General features: G+C 35.6%; 1 protein-coding gene across 2 annotated transcripts in view; it reads right to left on the bottom strand.

Annotated features, from left to right (window-relative positions):
- OTUD7A (OTU deubiquitinase 7A) overlaps window positions 1-21,035 on the bottom strand; it is a 414,798-nt gene that overhangs the window by 153,312 nt on the left and 240,451 nt on the right. The window contains exons 1-2 of one of the 2 annotated variants that reach the window (XM_027851793.1): window positions 15,313-15,362; window positions 10,101-10,255 (exon numbers count right to left, since the gene is read on the bottom strand). In XM_027851793.1, the coding sequence (XP_027707594.1) occupies window positions 10,101-10,251 (151 nt within the window). In that variant the 5' untranslated portion in view covers window positions 10,252-10,255; window positions 15,313-15,362. Of the gene's footprint in view, window positions 1-10,100; window positions 10,256-15,312; window positions 15,363-21,035 lie in introns of those variants that run through there. The other variant, XM_027851792.1, reaches the window with a different exon arrangement.

The following is a 21,035-nucleotide window of genomic DNA, read 5'->3' on the forward strand; positions in this document are numbered from 1 at the left end:
TTTTGGGGATTTAAGAGAATCTCTATCCAATATATACATTAATACTCTCTTCTAGTAACTGCTATATAGATGATATTTTTGTAGTCAAAATAATTTAAGAATTTTAAATATTAAATTATTATATCTTAATGTGCATATCATTAAAGTATGCATGAAATTTCTAGATACTAAATTGCAGAACAAAGTAAACTTCTACCCATCCTAATTTTCTAAAGTATGAAATATTTCCTAATTTCTCACAAAGAACAAGACTAGTCAAAGCAAAAATTGTGGTTGAGATAAACATTTCATCAAATTTTGTCCTTTTAGATAACACTCATCCCAAGTGCAAGTTGGATACTTTATGCCTAGATATTTTTATTTCAATGAAGCGTATTTTTAGATGTAGATCATTTGAAAGAAATCCCTTAATGACTAAACATAATAGCCAAATATAGACACTTGCAGAGAAATGGTGGGAACTTTATAGTAGCAGGTATGAAAATAAAAATTTACAAATTGTCCACAGGCTGCCCTGTGCTGTTCTATTCCATTCCTTGCTGACAAACTCAATAAACTTTTGATCAGTGTCTTTTTGAGAATTTTCATTTGAGAATAAAAAAGTGTTAGCCAGATAGCCAAATCACAAAATGGACTACTATGATATCCAAATGAGATCACTGCAAGTTCAGAGAACTTACATGGCTCTATATTACTAGGAAAAATATATTTTTTTTAAAATTAGAATTTTTTTTGTCATGTGATATATCAATTTTGTCTACTATCATGTTCCATGGCCAATGTTGCTATGTTAACTGGCCCTGCTCTTTCTTCTCATTGATCTCTTGCCACAATGACTAGCTTAACTTAAGGAAACACCTTCAAGAGCCTATTTCTTCCCTTCTGATAAATCATTCTCTAATTTCCTGTCAGACTAAGCTTAAGACTTATGAGGAATAAGGAATGAAATTCACAAAATGAGGATCATTATAACATTGGCCTAAGGAAAATACCATTTCAAATAACTCCAATAACCTATTCATAGGCATTTAGTTTATTGGAAAAAAATTAATGAGGGAACTAGTATTCAGGACTTAATTCTGCCTGTCAAGTAAGTTGGTGATGTAGAAGTAATAAGAATATTGGGATCAAGAGATCATGTCATCTTAAGAGTTCATATAGCCAAGAGTCAACCCCAAACATAGTCAGATTTTAGGAAAACAGATTTCAAAAAATATGGAGGAAATATTGATAAAATATTGATCCGAATTACTTGGGATTAGGATAGAAAAGGAATAAGAGGTTTTAAAAAATAAAAATTTTACCACACAAGCACAAAATATTTCAAAGAGTAAGAAAAGGGGGAGTTATCTGAAGAAACAAATGTGACTGCACAGATAACTCTCTTGTGAACTCAGTATATGAAATATCATGTCAAAAAGAGTGAAATAGGCCCATTTCACACAGACAAATTAAAAGTATGGCATGAGCTTGTAAGAATAGTATCAAGAAAAATAAAATCCTAAATATTCTAAGCCTTGGATAAATGGCCAGGACTAGAAAAGGCATACTTTAAGCTACAGTTGGAACAAAAAGAATGAGGAAGATATCAATCTTTTACTTGAGAGAAGATGGCATAATTTTAGATTAACTTAATTGTTCAACTCCTATTTTACTTCCATCTTCTCTATCAAGGAGAAAGACTTTAATATTACAAGAACCAGAGGAAAACACCATGATTAGGAAGAAATTTTAGCCTAAAATAGGTAAGGTGATAGTAGTGAAATACCTAGCTCTCTTAAGTAAGATGAATTATATCCCAAGAATTAGAAAAATATGATCACAGAACCACCATCACTAATTTTTGGAATAATGGGAATGATTCTTGATGATTATAAATGGCCTCAACTTTTGAAAAGGGGAAAAAAGATTCCAGAAAATAGGGACTGCTCAACTCAATGTCAATCCTCAGAAAATATTTTAGGAAAAATTATTAAACAGTTAGCTTGCCAATTGCTTGAGCACCAGAAACCAATATGGGCTCCCTAAGAACAAGTCATAATAATCTAACCTTACTCAATCTATCAATGTTTATTAAGTTAGTAGATAAGGGCTATCCTATAGACATAATGTATTTTGATTTTAACAAGGCATTTGACAACAACTCTCATAATATCCTCATAAATAAATCAGAAGCCAAGATCTCTGGAGTTGAGTAACTTTATGGGAAAAGGAAAGGCTTCAGTTGGAAGTATGAGATATGCAGCAGCAAAATGGATTCTGGGGTGTATTTGTTATCAAATAATTCTCTGGGTTTCTGCTTGGTCCTGATCTCCATACTACTTGAACAAATGGACATGCCAAGTAGTATTAGCATTGTCATTCTTTCAGGAACACTCAGCAACATGAGGTATACCCTCTCCCCCAACTCCCACCTCAAGTGTCTCTTAAACTGAGGAATGTTGCAGAGAGTCAGAGCAAGCTGAAATATAAAGAAGGGAATGCATGACCCACAAAAGCTACCACAGTTACAGTGGTCCTCTTGAATTAATGAGTGCTTGTAACTTTCTCTTATACTCAAACTCTGTTGCAGCAGAATGGAATGTCTAATGCTATTCTGTAGCAACAGAGTATGAACACTAGTTTTGCCATCAGCCTTATGTTTATGGAACTTGCACAATCCTTGAAGGAATCTGGATTCCCAGGTGCTACTTCCTGGAGACACCACCTGCATATTGCTCTATCCCCTGCTGAAGCTGTACCAGGGTTCACTAGTTTTTGTTCCTGTCTACAATTAAGAAGTGCTGGATAAATGATAAATAGTAAGGCGAATTTGTAGTGGTTTAACAACCCTAAAAGTACTGATAAATAAATTGAAGTCCAAAACTTGGGAGGATAGCTAATACACTAGATGACAGAATCAAAATTAAAAAAATATCAAGGCATTAAAACAATGGATTTCAATGAAAAACCTGAAAGTGAACAGGTCAAATATAAAGACTAGCATTTAATCTTAATAAATCAGATATTAAAAATATTTTGGTATATAAGGCCTTTTTATTTCTTAATGAACTCTTTGGGATATATGCTTAGCAGTAGAATTTCTGGGTCAAAAACATAGATATTTTAGTCAATTTCTTCAAATAATTCCAAATTTCTTTCCAGAACATTTAGACCAATTCATGGCACCACTAATACTGCATTAGTATGCCTTTCTTTCCACAACCCTTCCAGCACAGACAATTCACATCTTTTTTCATCTTTGCTACTTTGCCATTGATAAGGTAATACCTCAGTTATTTTGATTTGAATTTTTCTTCTTATTAGTGATTTGAAACCTCCTTTCATATGACTGTTAAGTTTCAATTCTTTTGAGAAATTTTTATGTCCTTTGACCACTTATGGATTGAGAAACTGCTTTTAGTCATATATCCTTACGTTATTTATATCTTGGCTATCAAACCTTTATAAGAAATATTTGATATGGATTTTTGAAAGTCTATTGCTTCCCTTCTGTTGCTTGTTACACTGATGCTGTGCAAAGGCTTTTCAATTACATGTAATCAAAATTACGTTTTATTTTTGGTAATTATCTTGACTGTTTGTTTGGTTAAGAATTTATTCCCTAAAAGACTTAGATGAACTGACGCTAAGTGAAGTGAGCAGAACCAGGAGAACATTATAGACAGTAACAGCAACATTGTGTGATAGCTAATTTTGATAGACTTTGCTCTTAGCGATGCAAGGATCTAAAACAACTCCAAAAGACTCATGATGGAAAATGCTATCCACATCCAGAAGAAGAACTATGGAGTCTGAATGCAGATTGAAGCATACTACTTGCTCTCTCCCTCCTTCCCTCCCTCTCTCTCTTTCTCTCTCTCTCATTTGTCTCTTCTTTCTTGTGGCTTCTCCCATTGGTTCTAATTCTTCTTTACAACATGACTAATGTGAAAATATGTTTAATAAGAATGTATATGGGTAGCCTATATTAGATTGCATACCATCTTGGGGAGGGGGGAGGAGAGGGAAGGGAAGAAAATTTAGAACTCAAAATCCAATGGAAATGAATGTTGAAAATTAAAAATAAATAATTTTTAAAAAGAATTTATTCTCTAGCTATAATGATGAAAATTCTGGTTCTCTTCTAATATTTTTTATCTCTAAACTTTGATATTGAAGCCATGCATTCATTTTGAGTTTATTGTGGTATATATTGTAAAATGCTTATCTGAACCTAATTCTTACTTTCCAGTTTTTCCAATCATTATTGTGAAATAAGTAGTTTTTTTATAGGTAATTTATTTTTGCATTTATTGTACTATGAGTTATTGAGTTCCATTATTTCTTATTCTTACTTGTTTAGTCTATTCCTTTCCTTTTTTAAAAACAACACCAAGAAATTTTAGTGATTACCAGTTTGATGTCTGGAAGCAGTTTTCCCCATCCATGCCTTCTTTTTTCCCTTCATAGTCTACATTTTTTGTTCCTCCAAATAAATTTTATTATTTTGTCAAACTCTTCAAAATATCCCCTTGGTAGTTTGATTGTGATAGCACTAAATCTATAAATTAATTTAGTTTGTCATTTTTGTTACATTGGCACAACTCAGATAGAAGAACTCTTTAAAGATCCAGCTATCTGAGTTTTTTTTTTATTTAAGAAGTATTTTTGCAATTTTTCCCATTCAAATGTTGTGTGCTTTTGTAGATTAACTCCTAGATATTTTAAGCATTTTGTAGTTATTTTTGAATGAGACCTCTTTTTCTATTATTCCTTTCTGGATTTTCTTATTACTATGTAGAAATGTTGTTGATTGTTGTGGATTTATTTTATAGCTTGTTATTTTACTGAAGCTACTGTTTCAATCAAATTAAAACTTTAAATTCTTTGGAATTAAATATGTATTTCTTTTGACCAGATCCCACTTTTAGTATACTCCAATGATATCAGTCTTAAAAATAAAAGTCATGTATGAAGCAAAATACTTATAGCATCACTTTGTGTAGCAGTAAAGAATGGGTAACAAAGCAGATGCCTGTATTAGTCAGTGAGCAGCTAAAAAAGTTGTGATACATGAATGTAATAGAATGTTACTGTGTTATACAAAACAATGAATATGATAAATGCAAAGAATCATGGAAAGACATATGAATTAATGCAGAATGAAGTAAGCAGACCCATGCACACACATATATATAATGAGTATGACAATGAGAATGGAAAGAAGAGCAAAAAAAAAATCAAAACTGAATGCTATGAAAATAAAATGATCAAGTTTAACCCCAAGAAGAGCTACAAGGATGCACACCAGTCCCTTTTTTTCCAGAGGCAGGGGACAATAGGTGTGAAACACTAACTAGAATATCAGACTTGGTTAGTTTTTCTGAACTATTTTTTCCTTTCTTTTGTATTCTTTTTTTTTTTTAATGAGGAATGGTTCTCTGGGAGACAAGGGGGAGAGGAATACATTGGCAAGTGTTAGTAATGTAAGAATAAAAGATATCAATAAAAAGTCATTTAAAACCCAGATGCACAAGCACAGGGTAAGAGGATCAGGTTTAATAGGTGATTAGAAAAAAAAAAAACAAGACAAAAAAAAAGTTGAATACAAATTCAATATGAACCAAAGGTGTGATAGCTGCTAAATAAATACTAATGCAATGGTAGGGTGCATTAGAAAGATCATTATTCACTGGACTCTATGCTCATTGGTTGATGAAATCTGGAGTATTTCATTCAGTTCTAGATAGCATAAAAATAATAAAAATAACCTTGAGTGTATCTAAATGAGGGATAAAGATGAAAAAAGGCATGGAAACTGTATTATATAAGGTCTGGTTGAAGGAACTAGGTATGTGTAGCCTATAGTAGAAAAGATTTCCTCATAGGTTCCCAAAGTGAGTGATACAGCCCTTGTAGGGGGGTACTGGAATGATCAGGAACTGGGGGCAGTGGAAATACGAGGAAAGAAGACAAGAGAATTTTGAAAAACTGTTTGTACATGTTTCATCTGTTGTGTAACAGAGCTAAAATCGTAGCCATTATTTTCCAAATAAACACACAAAATGCAAGTTATAACTGATTAGTGGTCAAGTCCACTGACAGGTTTTAACAAGCAAGTGTTGGCAGGGCAGCATGTTACACATTGTCTGGAAGTCCAACATGCATCAGCAGGAATATGTGCATGTAATGACTTGTTTACAATATCATACTATATGGTTACATGACACAATATTCTGTCACCAAAATTTCAATGCAGGAGAAGCCCTACAAATCTACAATAAATTATTCAATTTAAGATGCACCATTAAAAAATGCATTTTTAAGTGATAGAAATATAAAAAAAAATAAAGGATTAAAGAAAGTAGATTTCCAGTGGGGCACTGAGCGTTTTTTTAAAAAGGAGGCGGTAGGCCAAATAAGTTTGGGAACCTCTGATTTAGAGGATATGTAAAATCCAATTAAAATATTTAAAAGAAAGTCAGGTGGAGGAGGAATTAGATTTACTCCAGGACCAAAGAGTAGAAAGAAAGCAATTTTTAAGAAAAGCATTCATTAAGTACCTACTATATGCCAGGCACTGTGCTAAGCAATACACAAATATCTCATTTAATCCTTACAACAAACTGGGACATAAGTGCTATTATGATTTCCACTTTACTTTTGAGCATATTGAGGAGGGAAAGAAGTTAAGTGACTTGCCTAGGGTCACATAGCCAGTAAGTACCCAAGGCTAGATTGGAACTCAGGTCTTCCTGACTCCAGTCCCAACACTCTATCCACTGGGTCTCTCAGCTGCCTCTATAGAAGCAGCTTTTAACCAAATAACTAACCATTAGAGCCATCCAGTTATGAAATGGGTCATTTTGTGAATTAATGAAGTCCTACATCATCTGATGGTCAGATCCCTTTCCCATAGGTACATACTTTGGGAACAAGAGCAAGGAAGAAGCATCTGGTCCCTGGAATCCTGGAGAACGGAAAACACTCCTGAGCGTCTTGGCTTGTCTGTGTGAGGTTAGAAGAATCTGAGGCCAGACTAGCCAACTTACTAAGGTCTGCCGATGAGAACCGACCTCCAGTTACCACTAAGACTCATAACTAAGAGTATATTCTGCTGTATCACCAGTGCCAAGTCAGAGCAGGAACAATCAGGTAATGTGTATTACCTTTATGTACCTTCCACTGCCTAATTCTAGGACTTTGTTTTATGCCATTATCCCTCTGTCTCGAATCCTCAGTCTTTCCCTTTTAATTGGTCCTTTTTCGCTTGCCTTATAAACATGCTCAAGTCATCTTATCCTAAAAACCACTTCATCTCCTGATTCTTTAACTTCAAACTCATAACACTTTCTGCACATCTTTTCTTCACGTTCATATTTTATACTGTAATATAATTATTTATATGCATGTCTCATTTCCTCTATGAATTTATAAGAGAGACTGACTCGTTCTTTGTTTTGCCAACAATGTACGTAGTAGCTACTCAGCAAATGTTTATTTGGACAGATGAATTCATTTCAGACGTTAGCGATAGGTTGGTAAGGGAAATTTATTTTTTGTTGGGTGAACAGTTACTTCCTTGAAACCCAGAAACTCCTAAGCCTATAGATAAGCACCTTAACCCCTTTGAGAATTAACAATTGAAGAAAATCAAACTTAAAAAACAGATAAATCCACCATCTTATCCACAAGAACCCTAACTCTTCTAAATGAAAGTTAGGATTTACAAAAAGGACAAATCTGGGAATGATCATTCACTTAATAAAAATGTTCACTGGTAGTTTTCTTTAAATGACTATGAACTGGTGTATGATTAAAATAAAGTTCAATAAATTAAAATTCAAATTACACACAAACTTATCAGAAATATTTTTTATTGTATAAATTGAGATATACCTACTCATCAGCTTGAAATTCCAAACACAGTAATTAATTAGCAGTGGCTAACCTTGCCTCTGAGGTATTGCATTTATTAACAATACAGTGTATATTAAAGGTGCTATCTATTGCCTTGTTGGAATCTGACTCCATTTATGAATCTGGTTAGTATGCAGTCAATAAAAAAATGGATCTGAAATGACAAAGGGTTAATAGGGACTCATCCAAACACACTTCGAGTTGAATGGCTGAGTTAAGAGGAACATTTAAAAAGTCCTTCAGTCTCTTCATCAGTCATCATCTCAGGCTTCTACTCCATAATCAAAACACTTCCTTCATGCCCCCTTAAAATAAACAGGCTAAGAATTTCCCTGAACTCTGTCACTTGAGATACAATGGGGGCTACTTAGGAGGCCATTCAAGGATTAATTCAGGAAAGGTCCACTGCAATGATTCCCCATCTCAAGAGTTTAGCAAAGGGACACAGAGTCTCCACAGGAGGGAAGTGGGATTCAGCAGTAGGCTTTTCACCATTAAATTCTTGGGATTAACCATATTCTCATTAGTCATCATTTTCCTCATTACTACCCCTTTCCCTCAGGTGCTTTAAGGGGCCCCAAACAAGCTCTTTTTGGTTTAATGAATTAACTGAAACATCATAGTTAAACTGAGTAGCTATTTCATGCAGCCAAAGGTTTAATTAATTAGAATACTGCATGATGCTTAATTTTAAACCAGGTTCAAAAATTAGGTTCATAGAAACATAAGTTGCTTTTATCCCATGTATTGTTTTTCTAAACAGGTTTAGGAATCGTTTTGACTTACAAAACTACAGTCTTCATAGGTGCCATTTTTAATTAAGTTAATCAAGATAGAACAAAAACAGTAACTTCATTTATATAACAACGACATTACATAGCACCTTAAGGTTTGGAAAGAGCTTTCCTCACAAGAAGTCTGTTGATGTAGTGTGGAAGAGCAGAGTAAAACCTTTTGGACTTGGAGTCAGGAAGCCCTTGACTCAAATCCTACCTTAGACATTTACTAGCTGTGTGATCTTAGGCAAATCACTGAAACACTCTGTTTCAGTTTCTTTATGTGAAAAAGTGAGTGATTTCGACTTGATAGCCTCTAAGTTCCATCCCACTCCAACTCTATGGTCTTAGTACAAGCATTATTGTGCCCATTTTACAGGTGAAGAAAATGGGGCTCTGAGAGAGTTAAATGATATCTGATACCACACAGCCCAGTAAGTATCTAAATACAAGATTCAAAACATGTCATCTGACTCTTGTGACTAGCACTTTTCCCACTATACTTCAGATCAATCATTTTCCTTTCTAGTCATTTATTTCTAAATTCTAATATGCTATTATACTCCCAACCCTTCAAAAGAAGAAAAAAAAATACAAACCAAATAACATACTAGGCACAGAAGTCCATGGCAATTTTTAGTCCAAAAAGTCATGGCTGAACAAATATCCACACACAAACACCATCAGCAGCCTCACGCTGCCCTCATTTTTTTACATAGCTAATGATATCTGTTCTAAAATAATTCTACAGGCTGAATGTTATCTGCTGCTACTCATGAGTAATTCCTACCAACTTCTGTGGAAGTTGTGTGGGTGTTTGACAGAAGGATTTGGCCCAAAATGTTTTTTTCCAACTTAGAATTAAACTAAAAAGTTAAGGTCACCCATGGAACCATTTTCTTAATTGTTGTGTCATATCTTCTCTCACTGAAAAAGGCAGTCTAAAATTAATCCATTTCACTCCCTACTTATTCATCTGCCCAGTAGTGGGAGAATTAATAAAAAGCCAAACCCAGCTAGTGCCTTAGGACCAGTGTTGAATGTCAACAGGGGCCATATCTCACATTAAGTTGATGATGATAATGATGTTAACACTTTCCACCAAATATTTATCAAGTACTCTTCCTTAAGTGAATTGAAATGACAAAATATTGGCTATTGTTTAGGTAGCACAAATATGTGTTGAATATTTGCCTCTATGGATGAAATCTTCCCATGCATCCTCTCTAATAACAATTTTGTCCTTTCAAAAGTGACAGCCCTAATGATGCAATTTAATTGCTTACTTTTTCTCACAAACATTGGATGTTCCAAGCCCTGACTCATCTCCCTATATTTCACATTCTCCTTTTCAAAAAATTGAACCAAACTCATAGATCCCATCAAGTGGCAAATGTTTTAGGGAGAGTTAGGCTTACTCACCTTCCAGCAGGTCTCTTGCCAGACCTGGTTCTGCCCCTGTGGACCGAACAAAGTCTGACAGGACTGCGTCCATATCAAGAGTCATGTGATCATGTAGAAGTGCTGCCCAACACTCAGCGGAGGTGGGGTTCAAGAGCAGACTAGAAGCCATCCATCTGTAGGGAAAAAAGAAAGAAGGAATCTTACCTATTGATAGTACATTATAGTACTGAACAGAAAACACCAGTGGTGAGTAGTTAACCATTCCTCTTGGATATTTTTATGTAGCTGACTTGGGTGACATCCACCTTGATCGACGTGCAAAATGTTTTCAACATTTAAAACTAACACATGATTACTGTTGTGAATGTTGGATAGTTCCCTTCCCCCATTCAGCAAGAGGTTGGCAAGGGTGACCGCCAAATATGACCTGACTGTACCTAACACTTGTGAGCAGCAGTTCATAGAACAATCAAATACTGAAAAACACAAATGGCATTTCATAACCACAGGGGATTCTATAAACCAAGCATTTATGCAAGTGAACTAGAAATAAATAGTGTGTTCTTCTGTTTCCCCAAATTATGCTGGAGCCATCTGCCACCGAAGCACATACGTAACACACACTCATATTTCGCACTATGTGGTTAAATTACATCCCAATACAGATACAGGTAGTCCCGAGCACATGAACTTTGTTCCAAAAATATATTAATAAGTCATTTGCTAGGAACTCTGAAGGCATTTTCAAAAATAATGCTATATGTGACTATTAGTTTCCTAGGTAAGCCAATAAAAGCCATTTTTTAAGTTCAGTTCTATGCTAAAGGTCACAATATTTTTTAAATGGGATGATGCATCCTAATTTATAACTTTAGACAACAAGGACTCATCTCTCTCCATAATCCCATCCCCCAATGGGATTTGAGACTTCAAATCTCTATTCTTTTTCAATCTGATAAGTCATAGGTTCCCAGCTCCAAGGCCTTACCCTCTGTGGTTTGGGATTGAGACTTCAGCAAGTTCTGGTGGGGGCAGAGAGGAGAGAAGAGAGAAGGGAACCTGGTGGGAGGCAAGTTGTAAGGAGAATAGGTATGAAACAGTGGGAAGCTGGAATTCTATTACTAGAAGGCATTTTATTTGTAACCTGGGTGCTTAGCATAGTGTGTTGCATGTAGTGAATGCTTAAGAAATGCTTTTTCATTCATGTATTCATACGTTCATTCATTCACACATTCAATCATTCATTCAATATAAAATGTGAGTCTCCAAGTAACACTTTCCTGGCCCCAAAGATTCCCTTGCTTGTTTCTCTTTCCCTGCTACCACCTACTGCTTCTAATCATGGTTTCTCTCATTCCCTAGCCCATCCTGGAAGAGACAGGGAGAAGAGTCTGTGGTTTCTTTAGAAGAGGAAACTCTTACCTTTATAAGTTTGCATCTTTTATACACCTTATAGTCTTAAGAAGCTAACTAATATTTAGAAGTTAAGTCAACTTCTCAGGGAAACAAAGCCCATATGTGTCAAATGAAGAGCTTGTGCCCATGTCTTTATAGTTTCTTGGTCAGTTCTCTATCCAGTATGCCATTCCTTCCTCTCACTATGGGTTAGATGTTAGAACATGCCAAAATACAGCTCTTTTAAGGTTTCCTAAGGGTTGCTGTTAGCAGTCAAGGGACAAAATAGGGAATAAAATTCACCCTCCTATGACTCAGATCTCCCCGATTCCCTTATCTCCCCCCTTATTTAGACTTCAGGGGGAAAGATAAAGTCTCACACAAGTGACAATGGTGAGCCTTTACGCACAAGAGAGATCTATAAAATTTATTTTGGGAATTAAGAAGTTAGACTTCCTATAATACTTTAGAGATGACTTCATCCAACCTAATTTTAAACAGAAGGAAACCAAAACCCAGAAAAGTTAAAGTGATTTGTCTAAGGTCATTGTTGTTTTTGTTCACCCTTCATTCTCAAAGAGGACCAATGACAATCACAAGGATGAAGTTTTGACTTATACTTCAATTTACATATAAGTGAGGCAGAGCTGTGCAAAGTAATCAGCCTCACTCTCTTCTCCAGAGTCATCAAAGTCCAGGGACAAGACAAAAGTCAAGACGACTGGTGGTGGCTCAAGATGCAGTGGGTGACCGTGGCCTTTCTAAATTAAGATCTTTCCCAGGTCTCAGCTTGTCTAAGGCCAGGTCCATTCATAAAAGGTACTAGGTATTGTGATGAGCTGACTCTATCCCTTTCTCTTTAAGAAAAACAAAGTAAAACAACAAACAAAAATACTATAGTATCTAAACTTGATGTATCATAAATTGACGGCAGCAACCACCCCTGCACTGGTTTCCCTTCTAAGTGTATTGTTCATTAACCCGCTTTTCTTTCTAACAAAGTCATTTTTTTCTGAACACCCATGCTGACCATATCATAAAATCTCAGAGTTAGAAGGTACTGGGACTCTAAGGTCATACAAGCAGAAAGTAGAAAATAAAAGATTCAGACACAAATATTATGACACAGAGGTCTATGAAATTCTTAGGAGGTGAGAAAGAATCCTCAAATTTAGAAGTGTGGGAACTACTTAACTAGGTCATTGCTGTTAAACTAGGAACCTAAATCCATTGCCCAGAAATCACCACCTACTTAGTTTTAAAGAAACTCTTCCAGGTAGACACAATTAATGATAGGTTTAATACTCAAAGTTTAGGGTTGCTTACTGAACTTAGTGAGCCATGTCATTCCCAGACTCTCCAATCAACCTAGAGAAAATTAGGTTTTATTGAATAGAATGCTATGATTGTTGAAGGGCAAGGTGATACAAATGGTACTTAAGCCTCACTATAGGCTATTTGCACCATGAAGCTGCATAGAAAAACAACAAATATACCAGTATGTGACAATGACTTGTGGCCTGGGAACCATCGCCACAATGACCAAAGGAACCTCAGTTTTGGCTGACATACAAATGTATTCTTGCTTTTTTTTTTTTTTAAATACAACTAATGGAAACTTCTATATCAGTAAGGACGCTATTAAATCCCAAGCGAGGGAAGTATTTAAGTCTAAAAAAATTCTTGAATAATTCACATTCTTTCCTTTGCATCATATGTAAAGAAACATGTTTGTTGATAAAGAAAACAGACTCTTTCCTTTGCTATATACTTAGTCTCCTGGCACAAAAAAACAAAAACACTTTTAACAAGTTATATACTGCAGCTCAGACCAAAACTCATGATGCTTGGGCTCTTAGTGAAATCTACTGGTGAACTTCTTTTCACAGTGGTATAGGATTGAAAAAGAAAGCCATTCCCAAGATTTCATGGGTTAAACAGGTAATTTAGCCACAGAAATAATGCTTTAATTCAAAGTTCTTTCTGAACATTGTAGATAGAAAAGATGTAAGGGAAGTCCCAGAAGACATGACCAGCTAAAGAACTAATTTATGAATAAACCATGGCCTAAATATGCAAGTAAGTGCTGACTCTAAAGTAGCTTCCTTGGCAGATCAGACACCTAATCTAATGCTGCTGCTGTTGTTCAGTCTTGGAAACCTGTGGTACCTTTTTTGGCTATCCTCAATAGTCGTAAGCCTTCATCCTTAACAGAGGGTTTGACTTCCGGAAAATGATGAGGGATTAGGGGTTGTTTATTGATTAAGGTTGGTGAACAAATAGGGCAAAATAATTGGGGTGGGGCAATCATTAACTTCAACGGACTGATTTTCTCAGGTGTCTCAAACTGGTGCTGAAATCAGTCTCTGAAGAGAAGTTAAATGTTTTTTTAAAAAATGGAGGTAACATGGAAACACACTTATAGCTTCACAAGGTAACAATATTAAAAGAAAATATTCCCGGATGTGCAAGTTTTTATTTAATATTTTCTTACTTTAATAGTCACATTCTGCATTTTACACTGATCCTAAAAGGGCATATTTTTCTTACAAGTTCATTTCAATTCAGTACTGTGGGAGGTACTAGGAATGCAAAGATGACAAATTGCATAGATCATCACAATAGATACTTTTAAAAAATTATTTGCTCTGATAAATAATTATAAAGTCTTTCTTCCCAACCATGCCATGTATCATAGGCAGCTGACAGGAAAGAAATTGAAAGAGAAGAAGACTAAAATTGTTTCTGTAAAAGAACAAATTATGGCAAAGCAAAAAGAAGAGATGGTTGGAAAGACTTGGGTTCATGTCCTCACACATACTTTCTATGTGACAACTTGAAATTCATTGGATGGCTATTCAACACTCCAGGCAACCCTAAGATTGTAAGCTAAAGAATAGCTGTCAATTGATTTTGGTGACAGAGGTTTCCACACCAAAACCAAAAAGAAAAACAAAATAAAACCTTACTCTAACCTTGTAAAGGTCATTACAAAAACTTTTGTCATTTCCTTTGCTAATAACGCATTTGTAGAATGGGAGTGGAGGGAGGGAAGAGGGTGTAGAATGATTGTTCCTCAAAATATTTCCTTCCTGGTGTCTTAATGCTCTCCAAACTTAACCTCAAGGGATTATGAGTTCATTACCACCACATGGGCAGCCCATTCTCATCTTAGAGAGCTCTATATCTTAGAAAGTTTTTTTTTTCCTTATACTGAACTGAAATCTGCCTCTCAGCACCACAATTATTTTTTGATCACAGAATAAACCATTAAAGAGATTGGTGGCCAACACATAGAAATGGAAGCAGGACTAGCATATGAGAGCAATGCTGTGGATATAGTTTATCTAGATTGTGAATGAATGAACCCTTTATAAAACACTTACTATGTGCAAAGCATTGTGCTAAGCACTTAGGACACAAGAGAAAAGTAAGACTGTGCTATCAAGTAACTCAAATTCTAAGGGAAGAGACAACACAAATAGAAGGCTTCAGTTGTAAGTCAGATGGAAAGGTCCCATGGTCCTTAGGGTGCAGTTGCAAAACTGATGGTAACGTTTCTTCTTTAGTATCATTTCCTTTGGCTGTATCTTTACCAACTCACAAATGTTTGGAAATTATTTCAGATTCCACTGTGCTATTTATTGATCATGAAACAACAGAAGATTCAACAGAGGAAAATGTTGACTTAAAAGGTTTTTACCAACAATATGTCTCTCTGTTATATCAAAATCATTCAAGAGTCTATGAAAGACACAACAGAAATAGCCATGTTCAAAGAACCTCTTTGATGATAAAATCAACTGAAGCGGAAAACAAGGAGATGTCTGCTCACCAAAGGTATTTCCCAGTGAGATGGAAGAGAACTAGCACAAAATCCAAGTTGAATAGGGATACTCCTGATACTCCCATTTGGAGATCACATTGGAAATGCTGCCTCAAATGTTGGGATACTGAAGAGGCCCCTGCAAGAGTAAAATGGATGACATAGTAGATACAGTGCTAAGTTCGGAGTCAGGAAGACCTAAGTCAAAATCCTGCTTGAGACACTTACTTTCTTTGTCTGATGGTGGGTGAATCTTAACATTCTGTCTACCTCAGTTTCCTTATTTGCAAAATGATTGGACTTATTGGCCTCTAAGCTCCAAGGTCCTTTCAAACTACAAATCTATGATTCTTTGAAGAGATCTGTAAGCTTTCAAAATGTTTGGCCTGCTCATCCACACAGGAAAGGCCAAGTGGATAGAAAATGCTTATTGCCCAGATTATGACATAAGTTTAGATGGACAACTCATAAAGCCTATCCACAAGTGTGTGTGTGTGTGTGTGTGTGTGTGTGTGTGTGTGTGTGTGTGTGTGCATGTTTATTGTTTATCTGGGACAGATAGTAATAGTGGACAATAACTTGTGCCTGATTTTCAAGCTGCGGAGAAGCAGACAGGGTTGCCGCTGAAAAGTTACAGAGCTCCTCCAAAGATCCTAAGTTTCCATGGAAACAAAGGTTCATCTTTTTCTTACCAACAGTCTACCTGTGACAAGACATGGAATACAACTGTCTCCAAATAATGAAAAATGAATATCGCACAGAAGGTAGTAGAGAGGTACATGCTGAGTATGTGCAGGATGTAAAATTTAACTAATGAGGAACTCAGAAAAAGAACAGCAGTAAAAGATGCCATCAAAGGAAATGTATAAGTAGATCACGTGACAAGGATAAGCGATAACAGGTGAATGACCAGAGTGCTCCATTGCTACCATGTCAACATTGGAAAAATCAAGGAATGCCTCTCGCACATTAGGTGGACTCTGCTCACCTCCCCAACCCCCAGCCTTAGAAGAGGACATGAACAAGAGTCACACAGGATTACCAGGCATGGGTGGCAGGCAATCACTTTGGTGGGAGGCAATAAACAAATTCATGACATCATGGATCCATTTGAATATTTTTGTAAAATAGCATTAACTTGTTTTTTGTCAACCACGTTACAATATTGACTCAACTTGAGCTTACAATCCCTTAAAACTCCTAGGCATTGTCCATGTTGTGAGTTATCGAGCCATGCCCCCATTTTAAAATTGTGTACTTCATTTTTACCACAAACAAAGTAATTTACCTTTATCCTTAGTGAATGTGACATGTTCCAACATAAAAATCTATGTGGCAAACAGCTTCTGAGCATATCCTCCCAAAGGATTTATTTTTTCAATTCATATTATGTTTGCTTTTTTTGTTGATCTTTCACACATAATTGCTGTTCACTATAACTTCTAAACACCCAGGCATCATTATCCTTCTTCTTAATGATAATAACAAGGGTAATAATAGCTATCATTTATCTAGTGCTTTAGGGTTAATAAAGCATTTTCCACATAACAACCCTGTGAAAGATAAGTAGTGAAAGTATTCTTATCCTTATTTTATAATTGAGTAAAACCAAGGTTCTGAAAGTGACCCAAGTATCCAAAGTCACACAACCAGTACCCCAAGTCACACAACCAGTACCCCATAGATCCCTGATGATGGTGGTGATAACAGATAGAAATAGCAATGCCAATTACTATTCCTCACACTTACATTATAATTCCTCACATTATAAAGCCCTTTGAGACTTTAAGATTAAGAAAACACTTTCTTTATAACAACCCAGTGAATAAACACAGAATTATAGAATCTCAGAGTTGAAGGGAACTCATGTTATTTAGTCCAACAGAAACTGAACAAGAATTCCTTTCCTAAGAAGGTTGTGTCCCCATTTCTATTCCACACAAAGTTCCATTAAACCACTTGCAGTAGGTTTTTGACATTCATGTTTCTTTGCCACTTTTATCAACGGTGGCATACTTGTAAATCAGACTATTTCCCCATGACCTAATAATAAACAAAAGATATTGCCTAGTAACAGGAAAAATCCAGTAAATAAAAATAGCCCCAAATCTGAATTCAGAAGGCAGGGTTTGAATCTCCACTCTAATCTTTATTGCCTGTGTGGTTGTGGGCATGTCACTTAATTTCCTTGAACCCTAGTTTCCTCATCTGGGTTGTATTCAGTGGTATCTAAGTTCCCTTCCATCTCTAAATCTTAAGATTTCCAAAGCATGTATAAGGTCTTCCTTTTTCCTCTCAAAATCTGGCAGAATCAGATTTTCTACAGCTCTTGCCTTCTACATCAAAAACTTAAAATTCTTTGCTCAAAACCATGCAATGATTCCTTATTGACTATCGTAAAAAATCAAACCTACTTTGCTCTGTATTCTGGGTTCTCCATAATCTGATATCTTATCACCTGGTACTCTTTGCCATACTAGAATCTATGTTGTAGCCAAACTGAACTACTCATAGCCTCCCATACACATCCTGCTCTTTCCTGACTCTAATTTTACTCACACTATTTCTTCAGCCTGGAATGCCCTTCCTTCACTTTTCACTTATTGAATTCCTGTGTTTAAAGGCCAATTCAAATGTCACCTCCAAAGAATTTCCCTGATCTCTCCAGTTAGTAAAGATTTTCATAGCACTTTGTCATGTAATACATAATTATTTGTGTATGTATCCTACCTTTTTATTACACTTTCAATTTCATGAAGGTGGGGACTATTTTACTTAATCTTTGTATCTTACCTGGCACTCAGCACAGAGCTCTGTATTTCCACAAGTATTTACTAAACATTTTCAAGAAACATTTGCTTAAATTCAATTAAACAGTATCATCTCCATGCCCTACCACTGCAATGTAACTGGAAGGCTAACGTTATTGGCTATGTTGATCCTACTGTTCTTAATACATTCACATTTCTAAACACCGAAGTAAACATTACAAAATCAAAGGTGATGCCAATGGTGTTGTTCATCAATTGTTTTTGTAGATTTTTGTTCTCTGAAATATAATTCCAGGTATAACTTCATATGTTATCAAATTTGCTGACTTCAGGTCAGGGCGCTGTATCACAACCCTGGGGATGTAGTAAGAAGTTTATGCCTTGATAAGTATCAAAATAAAATTTTCTTCTTAATTTATTAGTTTGTATTCAGATTTGGGGACTTTTCATTTTCTTTTTTTTAAAAAGCTAAACAGACTCCAATACATTTTCTTTTTTTTAAAAAGCTAAACAGACTCCAATAATAATAGCTAATATTTATTAGTACCTACTATTTGCCAGGTATTATGCTAAGGATGATATTATTGTCTTGTTTGACCTTCACAATACCTTTAGGAGATAGGTGCTATTATTATCCCCATTTTACAAACTTGCCCAGGGTCACATAGCTAGTAAGTGTCAGAGGCTGGATTTGAATTCAAGTCTTCCTAACACCAGGCCCCATGCTCTATCTAGAGGCTCGTGGTTCAAAAAGAAAGAAAGGCATATACTTGTTATACTTGCTTATATTACCATTCACCTACACTAGTGAAATATTCCCCTTCTTTCAAGATTTAACTCAGCTGTCACCTCCTCCACAAAACCTTTAGGGATATCCCTTGATGAAAGTCAACTCTCTTCAACTAGGTGGCACAGTGCATAGACCACCGAGCCTGGAGTCAAGAAGATCCAAATTTAAATCAGACTTCAGCCACTTACTAGCTGTATGACCCTGAACAAGTCATTTAACCTCTCTGCCTTAGTTCTCTTAACTATAAAATGGAGATAATAATTGCACCTACCTCACAGGGTTGTTGTAAGGATCAAATGAGATCTTTGTAAAGCACTTATCATGGCACATAGCAGGCACTTAACAAATCCTTCCTTCCATCTTTCCTTCCTTCATTTTCTCTTAGCCACCTTCATTATATTTCTTATAATCTATCATATTGCCATTGATACATACAGCTAATTTCCTCAAGTTGACTAATTGAGGGCTAGGACTGAGGATACTGACATCTGAGATTGACTTCTGGCCATTTATTAATGAGGGGACACAACATTGAAGGGAGTGAATCTTATCAAAATGAAGACTACATCTGGAATATCATATTCACTTTTGGTCACCACATTTCAGGAAGGATGCTGTTAAGCTTGAGGGTGTCTAGAGATGGCCAACTGAGATAGTAAAGAGACCATGTTGTGTGGAGATTAGTTGAATGAAGAAACTGGGAAGGTTTAACTTGGGAAAAAGAGAGTAGAAGAACTCTGAGCAATGAGAGGAATTTACAAATGGCAAATTTAGGCATGATGAAAGGGAAAAAAAACCCACTTCCCAACAATGCAAAATTGGAATGGATTTTCTCCAAAATAAGTGAATTTCCTCTCACCAGAGATTTTTTAATCAAAGACTAGGCAACAACTTGTCATATGTAATATCTTTCAGAGAAGATTATTGTCTAGGTGTGATCTAGACCATATGGCTATTGAGGGTCCTTCTAACTCAGAAATTCTGTGATTTTATGAAAATTTCTCATTATATTATTTTGTCCACCTTTTAGCACAGTGCCATACATATAGTAGGGACTTAATAAACTTCTGGTTAATCAAATTGAATTAGAACTCGAAAAACAGACACTTTCAGCTCTGCACATAGACACCAAGAACAGGAGGAGAATTTTTAATATTGATCATCTTTAATAACAAAACTGTTCTGTACCTAAAAGTGAAATTAGAAATTGGTGAAATGTTTTTCTCTCCTTGCTTCCTAATGAATGACCTACACAGACCAGCCTAACACTAAGAATTATTCCCAATAATTATAAATAGGCATGTGATACATTTCAAATATCATGGTAGTGTATTTCATACATCTGTCTCTAAATATGTGTTTATATCAACATTGATAGGAGATAGAATGATCAACACCTCTCCTTTGCATGATGGCAACAGCTTATTACCACTCCTCCCTCTGCTATACATACTCCCTTGCTTGGGTATCTTTTAATCTTTATGATTTCAAACTGATGAATTCTTATTGCTTTTTTTAAAAAGCAAATTTTAGAATGCTAATTAAAACAGAGGTTTATAGTAGTTTGTTTTTGACGGACCAAAAAATCATAAGTACTTATCACTTAATTTTTTAAAGTTGTCCAAACCTACTATTGTTCATCCTGGCCCCTTAACTGAGAAGAGAGTACTGGAAAGCAAGTCTGGAGCTTGTACTTGGTGCTGAAGATGGCAGGAAAAGACATAAGTTCAGCTCAGAGTCTAAAGGCAAGTATTATGGCATTTTTGAGGGTTAAAAAGAGTGGCCCTTTAAAAAGGCACATTGTGAAAGTTCAGTTGATTATAAAAGGTTGTTGTTGTTATTCCTCCTTTGTTCTGGAAGAGGACCAAAGATGAAATCTTGACTTGCACTTGAATTGGATGTAAGCAAGGCAGAGCTGTGTAAAGTCACAAGCCTCACTCTCTCCTCCAGAGTCATCTAAGTCCAGTGGCAAGGCAAAGGTCAAGACGACTTGTGATAGCCCAAGATTCAGTGACTGACCTTGGCCTTTTTAAATTAAGGTCTTTCCCAGGTCTCAGTTTGTCTGAGGCCAGACCCATTTATAAAAGGTACTAGGTATTATGATAGGGCTGACTCTATCCCTTTCTCTCTCTAAAAAAAAAAAAAAAAAAAAAAAAAAAAAAAAAAAAAAA

The sequence above is a fragment of the Vombatus ursinus genome, unplaced genomic scaffold (assembly GCF_900497805.2).
Source record: "Vombatus ursinus unplaced genomic scaffold, bare-nosed wombat genome assembly UNPS02009205.1, whole genome shotgun sequence".
NCBI classification, from domain to species: Eukaryota; Metazoa; Chordata; class Mammalia; order Diprotodontia; family Vombatidae; genus Vombatus; species Vombatus ursinus.